General features: G+C 37.7%; 1 protein-coding gene across 1 annotated transcript in view; it reads right to left on the bottom strand.

The window, feature by feature from the left end:
* Positions 1–1,571: 1,571 nt before the first annotated feature.
* The window catches only part of SDHA (succinate dehydrogenase complex flavoprotein subunit A), a 32,305-nt gene continuing 22,418 nt past the window's right edge, over positions 1,572–11,458 (bottom strand). Inside the window, exons 10-15 of the mRNA XM_019540397.1 lie at positions 10,606–10,777; positions 5,542–5,660; positions 4,741–4,852; positions 3,623–3,753; positions 2,929–3,042; positions 1,572–1,861 (exon numbers count right to left, since the gene is read on the bottom strand). Coding sequence (XP_019395942.1) covers positions 1,775–1,861; positions 2,929–3,042; positions 3,623–3,753; positions 4,741–4,852; positions 5,542–5,660; positions 10,606–10,777 — 735 coding nt within the window. The 3' untranslated portion in view covers positions 1,572–1,774. The remainder of the gene's footprint in view (positions 1,862–2,928; positions 3,043–3,622; positions 3,754–4,740; positions 4,853–5,541; positions 5,661–10,605; positions 10,778–11,458) is intronic.

Here is an 11,458-nt window from a genome sequence, read left to right as displayed (position 1 = left end):
ATACGGTGGGGTCTGCTCATCAAGAGACTAAAAGATTGGGACGTGCTGAGTTCGAAACACATAAGGGGATCAGCTTGTACAGGCTGATTGACCCAGTTTGGCTCAGACGTGCCCTAATGAACTGAATGCTGGCCCATGAGGGTATCATCTGGACCCAGCCAGATTCAGAGGTATTCTGTTCACCTGTGTGCTTGTGTCTGACTGTGGTTACTGCTGCTCTGATGAACTAATTCCTGGCATATGACGGTGTCAGCCTGTCCATGCTGATCAACCCGGCCAGGTCAGGCATGTCACGTTAATCTGTGTGTGTTTGTGTGTATGATTGATTTGGGGACTGGAGGAACCCAGCCCCACTGAACTGAGTCCTGCAAGATAGCTCTATTGGGGGTGAGGGCTTGCAGAAGGGAGAGATACAGCTCCGTATAGAAATACAAGTAACACAAGCAGCACATTAATAGAATTACCAAGACCCTAGCCCTAATAAATGAGCACACCCCAAAGTAGCGGGCAAATCTGGTAACAGTAAGCATGAGAGCCTTGGCTTGGATCTCTCCCCAAAGCCCAGGTGTAAGAAACCCAGAGCTACCAGTGCAAAGCAAAGCAATAAAAAACCCCACACAACTACCAGTTTTAAGTTTATTTAACTTTAACTGGGCATTCAACATTTAAAACTGAGGAAGCAATGGAGAAAACAGGTACATTCAAAAGTAAAGGAATGATTCTTTTGATTCAAATTCAGCAAGTCATTTACAGGCCCTTCGTCAGTTGACTAGGAAACTAAATTTATGCATATATACAAGTACAGGATTCATGATTGTCCCCAACTAGCAGTCAAGATGTGTTTGCATATCAAAGTTCCATAATGTATACTTAACACTCTATATTGTTGAAATAATATGTTGTCAGTGCTTTGTAACCATGTTAAGCTATAACATTTAGAGAGGTCTTTTCTGTAAGACTAACGCTTTGTACTTTGTGAAGAAAAAAAAAACCCTTTTCCTAATGAATGGACTATTTCCCCCTTTCTTAGAACAAATAATGGTACTCAACTGAAAGAGTCTCCAAGTTTCATTTTCTCAAATCTTTTGGCATAGGTAGTAATAAGAATGTATTTGGCCTATTCAACATGCTCTGAGTGTAGGCAATTCTCTCAGAACTATTTACTTCAAAGTAAAATAAACCACTTTCTTAAAATAAAAATGGAGGTGGTCTACTATGTACAAATGCAATGTTAGGAACTTTAATTTCTAAAATTAAAGTCTGGAAAGTCACAGTTCATACTATCATATTTATATACATAAATAATTTGCAGGAAGGCAGAGTTAAGTGATGTTCGGAGCATAATTTTGAAACTATCCAATTTAAAAAAATCAGTATCTGAAGCTGTATGTGGCATTAATCCTTTAATCTTTAATTTTTAAAATGAGGAAAAGTGAGTGCACATTTCAAATAAGTGCACAAAGTTAATTCCAGTGCAAATATGCAGATAAAGCTAAACACTGCAACACACATACAGGAGTGTTTTAGATTTTATTTAGGCATGAACAATTTTCACTTCATTTTTTTTTTTTACATGACTATGCACATAAGGCATTCTGCATTCCAATTTCATGGTTATATGCTAGCCAAGCAAAGCATCAGGTTGATTAATCTCTAGGATGGTATTTTTCATGTGTCACTCATGTAACAGTACTTTTTAAACACACAATATAAATTGTTCATATACAAACTCTGGCATACATTTCCATACACTGATTTACACAGCCAACAGTCATTAGTAAGACCGAATAGCAGGTGGAACTGTTGCGCAATCTTCTTCATTTAAAGTATGATCAATTACAGGTCTGTATTCCAAAGTAACCTAAAAAACAATGCAGAGTGTCTTAATTAGAGCCCACCAAATTGTCATATCCAAAACAAGACAGAATAGAAAATACTGGCAATCTAATGAAGAATCTCTTTAAAAAAAGAATTGGGACTGGTTTAATTCACTTCTGTAAAATGTACAGGTGGTAAGAGAGCTATCTAGAAGAATCTCTAATTTCTATTCTTTAAAAGTTCATGGAAAAATATTTTACAGGTAAAACAAAAAATGAAGAAAAAAACCCACCACAAAGGTCTCTGCTTCTCCTTCTCCCCATTAAAAAAAAAATTGATGATACTTGGTTTTCAGCAGAAAAATTATTTTAGATAAAAATGTTTCTTTGAAAACAAAAAATTTTGGGCCAATTTTAATAATGTAGAATCCTTGCTAGAATTGGCTGTGAAAATGAATACAGGCGACCCTCGTCATTCACGGGGCATAAATTCTCATATCCCCTGTGAATGGCAAAATCCACGAATAAGCTGGTGGTTGGGGAGGGATGTGGGGTGGCTACTGGCAGCAGCAAGCACGGAGCTCCCACAGAGCTCCTGTAAGTGTATAAAGTGTATTAAAAATACGGGTTTGGCATTCGCAAATATTTGAAACTACAATTAACGAGGGTTTCCTGTATTTGGAGGGTGAGGTAATCCCAGCAACAAACAGCAGACTAAGAACATCAAAGATCACTTCAGGTATGGAATTTGTAAAACAAAAGATTTTTAATCCATTTTTTTTTTTTATTCCTCCAAATGCTTTATACTGGGCAGAAAAATATATTTTATCAGTTTCCTACTAATAACTTTACTAAGACTGAAAAAGAAAAATTATGGTAATCCAATTCCTGTACCAACTGCATTTGAACAGCAATTCCATGACTTCTTTCAAGCAAGGTTCTTGTACATTTAGTTCTCCACACACTCAAAGGCACACAGTACATGACCTTGTTACAACAGTATCAGGTACTTTATGAAAAAAAAAAATAAAAGGCTTTAACGTTCCATTTATCAGCCCATCAACAGCTGCCCAATAGGACAAGGCACCCTCCAAGCACAGCATCAACATACCTTCCCAGTCTTGATATCCACATAAGAAAGAGTGTGTTTCCTCCAATGCTGTTCAAATGTTTTTTTCTGCTGCCCCTGTGTTGGCTTGGAGTAGTCATATTCATCTACCCTTACCTAAACAGAACAAAGTATTATGCTGATGTGGACTAGGAATTCCATTTTACAAATCCATATGATAATTACATTTCAAATTAAGTACTTCCAATCATAAATACGGTTATGAGATTTTAAGCCTACCTGGCAAACTTTATAATATTTTATACCAAATCTTGCTGGTATTTCAAAGTCATTGCAGAGCTCCAGCAAGTTAATAAGGCAGAATATATTCTTGTTACTTCCCTATTTTGCTACACTGCTTCCAATCTTCCTTACAAATCAACTGCCCATATCACTAGTAAGATGTCAGCACTTCAACAAGGTCAAGTAGCAGTGTACTGCAACCTACTACTGCTTTCATCCCATGAAAAAGCAGTCAACTGGGTATTGGAGGCGCTGGTCAATAGGCAATTAGATATATTCACTTGCACAACTGATATCACAAGCCAGTTCCACAGACTTTAAACAGACATTAATGGTTTAAAAATTTGATCAAGTAAAATTTGATCTTTGAGTAAAAATAGTATCAAGGACAAATCATCCAAGACCACAGCATTTGTTTGCTAAGTGTCAGTCACATAACACAGAATATTTGTACCTTGTAGTCTTCTCTGGCATGTGCACCACGAGATTCCTTCCGAGCCTCAGCACCATAAATAGTTTGCAGAGCACAAAGCATCAGATTTTGCAGTTCCAAGGTCTCCACCAAGTCAGTATTCCACACAATACCTAACAAGATGTTAAAAATTTGAAAAGTTTTCCAGTAGCAAAGAAAAAACCCACATACGACTAACCAGATTAGATTTTCTCCTTTCATGTTGGTACAGAGAATTACAGAACCAGCTATAATCAAGTACAACCCTTCCTAGAGTTTTAAGTGCATCTGAAGCCAGCGGCTTAAAAGCTCTCTTCTGGTTTTGCATCCCTCCAGCTGACAATCCTACTGATCTGCAGCAAAAGAGATGGGGGTTTTGAGATGTATATGCTACAAAAAAAGACCAAACAACTACTTCTAAGTCAAAATTACAGTGACTGTATTCTTGGGGATAGCTATTCTTCTTGTACTCTATTCACTGAAGCTCTCCCTGCAGGCGGAGATATGTTAAAAAAAAAAAAGTTAGGAAAAAGGGCAGGGAGAATTTAGAGTCAAGGCAGTGTCGTGTTAGTATAAATCCTCATGTAAATCCCCTTTGCAGAGCTATGAAAAAATGGAGATGTTTTGTCTCCTTTTATTGAAGAGATATATCAGAACATTATGCTGCCATTCATGTAAGGCTGACATGGTACTCGCCTAAAAAGGAGATATTTATAATACTGAAAAGTCCAAACTACTTTTGAATATCTGGAGGTGGAGAGGAGAGGAACTGTAATAAGCAGTAAAGCCTGATAGAGGCATACTTGCAAGAAGTCAGTAAATTGACATGAAGAACCTCACATTCATGACTGTCTGACTTTTTTCTAACTACATGCATTCTCCAATGTACTGTGATGTAGGAAAAAGATGATATGTTTCTGATCTAATTCAGTGGTCCTCAAGACAAATCAGAAGTTTACTTCTGTAACTCTGGCTCAAGATTTTCATACCAAAAGCTTTTTCTTAGCTGAAAATGCCTCCTTGCAGAACATTCATGTAGTCTCAACATTTAGAAGATAAGGCCATTCACAAGTATCAATAGAACATGTAGTGGTTTGAATGTTTTTGTGATGCTTGCTGACCTCTGTCAAATGTTTTCAGCTTGTCCAAATCATAGTAAATGCTGCTTAGCTTCTCACAGCCTTCTTGTAGTACAGAGCCTGTACGAAACACTGCAGCATGGGTTTGCATTGTCTGCAACATAACATTAAAAAAAAAACAAACCAGCAAGGTGAAAGACATACCAATTGATCTTTACTGCACACCCAAAAATCTTATAATTTTGTGACTGCAACCTAAATCGCTTTAGGGGTTTCACTTCAAGCCGCCTAAAATTTGTTGCTCACACCTGCATGTGCAGTTCCAGTTAAGCCCTTCCCCACAAGTTCAACATAAAACAATCCCTAGACATACATAGGATGAATTAAAAACACCCACAAGTCATTACAGCCTTACATTTCATTCACCATCACCCTCACTGAGTCGGTTACAACTAGAAAGAGCATTCAGTGAATTATATTTAGAAGACGGTAATATCCAAAACTTATAAAGGAGATGAACTCATGGCAACAGGAAATTGATAGCACTAAGAACTCAGTAATAGTGTAGTGCAGTGATTCTCAAACTTCTTTTTTTGTGGACCACTTGAAAATTGCCAAGGGTCTCAGTGGACCACTTAATGAACTTTTTTTATTCTACAAATCAAAACACACAACTTATATTTTAATATCAGTAGTCTTACCTTATAAGTACAGATATTCTCAGTTGGTCCACAACCTTTCTGCAGACCACCTGAATGGAGCTCGTGGACCTCTGGTATAGTCTATTTTAATAATCACTTTCATCTTGTATACTACGCTAGTCACCAATGCTGGGATTCTTACCTTTTGCATGTTAAGCCTCAGTTCTGATGTTCTTATGCTTCCATCAGCAAATCGTAATTTGTCAAGATTTGCAACAGATTCTTCACCAGCATTTGGTTTAATTGAAGAGAGAGGTTTGCCTGTTAAAATAAAATGCATAGTTGTATAAGAAAAAAGGACTTAGTTTTAAGATTACATAGTCTTCAAAATACAGTAACAATTTCAAACTACTTTAATTAATACCTCAAAGGAAGCTCGCTTACAAATTCTAACTGGCTAGTTTTTTTAAAAGCTATCACAGACAATATTTGGAAATACTGCAAAATATTTGCTTCAATTCTGTACTGACAGAACATTTACTTACTATTTTTTCATATACCATATTTACTTCAGTACAAGACAAAGTCGCTCCCCAGTCAGCCTGGGGGAAAGCACCCCTCATTTTACATTTGCATACAAGGAGAATGCATTAAATACATTGTTCATCTTGTATCTACTGCTAAAAGCAGCATGTGCTCAGTAATGGAAATCAACTACGAAATTGATTTAAGTGCAGCCAACACTGAGCATGACTAGAAAACACGTGGCCCATATTGGTTAAACATGCTGACAGGAACTGACCACAAGGATGGGTTAGTGAAGCCCACTTGAATAAGATATATGTTAGTGTCTATTGAGTGCAGTCCCCCTCACTGCTAACTTTTTTAGATGATGGTGAGTCACTAAACCATGCTGTGATGCCCAGAACCAGAAGAGTTAATGAGCAACTTTAACAAGACAAATTTGCTTTCTGAAGGTATCTGAAGTAGCTTTAGGAGCAGTTTCTTGTCTGTCTGGAAGAAATTTTATATATAGCTTTTTATACTAATCTTCAGAAAGCATTAACTTTAAAAAGCAGAACTAAGAATTATACCGTAGACATACCTGATTTATAAAATTTTGCTTAGAGTCCATAAAAAAAACTAACAAACATAATCACAAGATATAATTAACATAGTGGGTTGAACTTTGGTAGGGATATGTTAATCTCATACCCCAAAGTGATGTAGTGTAATTTGCTTGTTGGGTAAACCCAAGCTTAAGCAGTAACTTATTGTAATGATTTCTAACACCTTTTAACTCCATAGGATAACAGCTATGAAGTAACACTATGAATAGCTATATAACCAAAAAATAGCATAAATAGGATATATATCTATAAAAAACATACGCACGTCAAGTAACCCTCAAGGAAGGACAAAACAGAAAGGTCATTGCTGTCCCATACCCCCACGGATCTGTGAGAGTGAGGACTAGATCCTGACTGAGGGACCTTCCTCCAGTCCCCCCCCGACAGCCCAGTTCAGAGACCTCTGACTTCGCTGAATCAACTTGACATGTATCTTCTAACTGAGGGACTATTAATAAGTTGCTAACCAAGTGGAAACTCTTGGTTAATTCCTTTGTCTGTTTTATTATCAATACAAATTTAAAATTGACAGTGTTATGTTGTCCGTTTATTAGCTAACCTTTTTATTAACTGTCATATGTGCAAACTATATCTTTTGTTGTTATAAGTAAAATTTATTTTTTTATTTTTTTATAAGTAAAACTTGTCATTGCTTTCCTTCCCAACATCACCTCCTTGATCCCGAACCAAGAAGCCCAGTGGCCAGTAAAGTTGCAGTGCTCAGTCAGTCTGCAACTAAATTCATATACTCACAGTGCCCAGCTGGCCTGTGACACCACACACATTCTGATTTCCTCTTAAAACGTATAAAACTGAGCTGCGCCTTTCTCTCTCATTCCGAGTGATTCCCATTTCTTCACCAGGCTTAAATGTCTGGCACACATCATAAAACAGGGTCCCAAACAGTTCACCCAGAACCCCTGTCACCCACTCTCTCAGCCTGTCACATATGATTAATGGGGCGCCCTTCACTCCATGAGATAAAGCCAGACCAGGCTGCCCTGCACTTCATCTGCATATCAATTGTTGGGGGATCCCACAACTCATGACAAGAACAGCTAATTCCAGTCAGAGTGGGTGCTAATTGGCACATGGCACCTTGGGGGAGTGACGAGGTGGTATCTGGAGTGCACACATACTGAGTAGTGCTGAGCTGTAGGGTCACCATGGCTTGAAAATGCTATCGACTCTGCTAGGACACAACCCAATGAACAATATGGTATAATTATGAGCCTTTAAGCTTCTGAACTAGTACAGTGGTTTTCAACCTTTTTTCATTTGTAGACCCCTAAACATTTTCAGATGGAGGTGTGGACCCCTCTGAATTGTAAGTGTGGGTATTTCACATACTTTCGATTGATCATAGTCATCCCTTACAAAAAACTGTATAGACACCCAGGGGTCCATGGACCACAGGTTGAAAACCACTGGACTAGCATCATGCATAGTTTGTATTATACATAAGTAGGTGCCATAGACCTAGTTAGAAGTCTGTTTATGAAATACCTGTGCTAAAACTTACAGAAGTTTCAAAAAGGGTAAAATGCATCAATTCTGGATAAGCTAAATCTATGGGTGCTATATACAAGTTATTATTAAAGCTATGTTTATTTCAAGGTCAGTTTTTTCATATTTGCGCTTCACTTCCATATGCTTAGGGAAAGCAGGGTCTGACAGTAAGAACCGGGGAAAAAGGGCCGCAGGGAAAAAAACTGGGGAAGAAGGCACTACTTGACACCCAGATTAAAAGTTTCCCTACTGTAGCAGTGGGAGGAATATAAATTAAAGACAAACCTAAAATAATTAGGTTTGTCTATGCCTCAAAAGTTATAACAAACTTGTATTTTTCCATATATACAATCTAATTATTGGTGGGATTGTCTTACAATCAGGGTCATCTTTGATTCAAGTAAATATGGTAATTTGGAACATGTGTTTGAAAATTAGGGATTTAATTCATGATTATTTTCTACATGAACCGGTTACAAAAAGGTCTCCATCCCCTCTCCAACATTAACTCAACTTGTAATTTTGTATCAAATTACCACCTTTCGGTGACAGGCATAATTTTTGTTATCTATAAAGGGGCATTACTATGTCTCTGCCTCACATGGATGGCATGGCTTAATTTTTGTAAAATATTTCACATATGTAGACTATTTTAGTCAATTAAAAATATGCTCACAATATAACAGCAGAGATGCAGCTTTTACTGACCCATTAAACTAGGTAATCCTTCACATGCTGTCAGACATGACCCATTAGTCGCAAAAAGGAAACCCACTATACATGCTACAAAAATATTTAATTCTACCATGCAATACTAGCTTTCACCCACTAGTATCCACTACTAGGTCCTCACGTCCATATTCCAAAAAATGCAAAGGATATGTAAGAACTCATAACATGCAGTTTTGTTATGGCATAAATCCATCCAAAGGTTGTCCATGAAATAGGTCTCAAATTCTTATAAAGGAAGCCAGGTGATAAATGACAGTACCATTCTGCTCCACAGAGAGCAAACAATGGAAATGTCATTGCAAGAGAAAAATATTGGGTCTTGTGAACTGCCAAGAATTTCTTGACATGGTAATTCAGATATATATTTATTAGGTTGTTGGTAAATCACCATTAATACCTACAATTAATATACTAATTTGTTTTTGTGTTAATTTTTTAACGTAAGTTAATCACTGCTGTTGCTGGGGGAAGAGAGGCTCCTCTCCCTCACTGCTGCATGTCTGGCCATGCCTACTGGGGAAAAAGTGGCCCCCTTCCCCCTCACTGCTACCAGGCACACACACATTGGAGAGCTAGGTCCTAGCGTGTGTGTATGGGGTGGGGGTGTCCCAGCTGGTGCTGGAGGAAGCTATCTGGGCGCCGGGGCTGGGTGAGGTGCCTGCCCCTCCAACAGGAGACTGGGCAGGTCCTTTGAGGGTGGTAGGGATCTCCATGACCGGGTGTACGGCACAGAGGCTGGTACCCATGTTTGCAGCGGCCATGCTGCCCCAGGAAAATGCTGCTGCTGCTGGGGTTGCAGAGGGCTGTGGGTCAGAAATGTGAGGCACCGGTAATTATAAATAAATAATATAATTAAATAATAGAATAAATTGAAATTCTATTATTGTTTAACTGTGTGATTAAAATTGCAATTAATCACAACTATTTTTTTAAATCTTGCAATTAAATTTTTTAATTGTTCGACAGCCCTAATATTTGTATTTATACATTCATATTATACATAAACATGTATAAAATATAAATATATATACACAATATAAATATATTATAAATATAAATATTTTAGATGCACACATACACACACATTTTACAATTAAAACCAACTTACACATTCTACAACAGTTTAAGGCAATAATCAAAATTCATACTATGGTAAACATATTGCCAAGAACTATGTTTTTTCAAATTCCAAGGAAACACAGGAAGTGAGTCCACTCTCCAGGCCTGGAAATTGCAAATTCTACCCCCTAGTAACAGATATAGAGTAGGTTCAACTTCGCTTTAAGAGCAAACTATAGAATAAGAGTAGTTACAGTGAAGAGACCTACGTATTAAAGCTAGCTTGTTTACTGCTTCCCAAATCTTCAACTGCATTACAGATACAACAGACTGTCTCTGGCTATTAAAAATGTTAAATAGTCGCAGGCTGCATGTACAAGGCTGCAGCAAGGGGTTTACCTAAGATACATACACAACACTTTCTGAAAAATGGAAGGAGGACTCATTTCAAGCCAAGTGCAAGCAGTAGCATGTTGCTAGGTCCTTTTCTTAATGTCTGCAATATTATTAACAATGTTTGGGTTTTTTTCTTGCTTGGAAGGAGAGAGTCCCAGGCATATCTGACAGTATCTTTGGCAGAACTATATTTTTCCTATAAATTAAATGCAGTACATCAAATAAAAGTATGAGCCAGTTTTTGGGCAACTAATACTAAGTATTACATACAACAGACCCAAAATGCAAAGTTACTGCAATTTCTTGATGTTTTAACAGTCATATAATTACTTACCAAGACTGAATGTATGACTGTTACAGAAACAACACATTTTAGTGAACAGAATGTATGCTAACAATTTGAGACAATTAAAAGAATCAATTTAAACAGTAACTCTTACCAGGCGTGCATGTTTCTGCAATGGTGAGGGCACAAGCACGACCAAAGACCACCAAATCCAACAAAGAGTTTGCTCCAAGTCGATTAGCACCATGAACAGATGCAGAAGCTGCTTCACCACAAGCATACAAACCAGGTACTACTTTATCTTGGCCATTCACATGCGTAATCACCTGTCATTTCAGAAACAAATAATCACTTAATAGGTTTTAAAAATTCATTTGCAAAAAACTAATTTGTAGTATTAACGTCCCGGTATGTAAATGTCTCTTGCTTGTTTTTTTAAAACAGGTAGCCATAAAAGTCAGAGCTTCCCTCAACACAAAACTGTTAAGGATTACTTCTTTAACTGGTCTATACATGAAGTGATAAACATTAGCAAAAAACCCCACACCACTTGTCCTTTCAATACTGCTAACCCTAGTAAACAGCATGGTTAAAATATTTTTGAAGTTACAATTCTGAGCACAGGAGAAAAAAACTGCACCTGTTCTAACACCAGGTCACATTCACAAGGAATTTTTTTTTTTAAATGATCCAAATTAATTAGTATGAGATAGTTGTCTCTGCCTGAGGTTGTGACAGGTTACTCCATTTTAGTGCAGGGACTGTGATAGTAAGAGTTAAGTCACATAATTAAGAACTTACTAGGGGTGCATCAATAGGGATTTTTGAGGCCAATACCAATAGCCGATATTAAGGAGGCATATCGGCCAATACTGATCCAATACACTGCCTGCAGCAGGTAGCATAGTAGGAGAAGGGCTAGGGGGAGGGGGAAGGGAAGGGGCGTGGGGGCACAGATCAAGGCTCTGCCATGAGGAAGGGAGGTAGGGGCAAGCACTGCCAAGTCA

Source organism: Crocodylus porosus, unplaced genomic scaffold (genome assembly GCF_001723895.1).
Source record: "Crocodylus porosus isolate Cpor-Errol unplaced genomic scaffold, CroPor_comp1, whole genome shotgun sequence".
Taxonomy (NCBI): domain Eukaryota; kingdom Metazoa; phylum Chordata; order Crocodylia; family Crocodylidae; genus Crocodylus; species Crocodylus porosus.
This window is presented reverse-complemented; position numbering and strand designations above follow the sequence as displayed.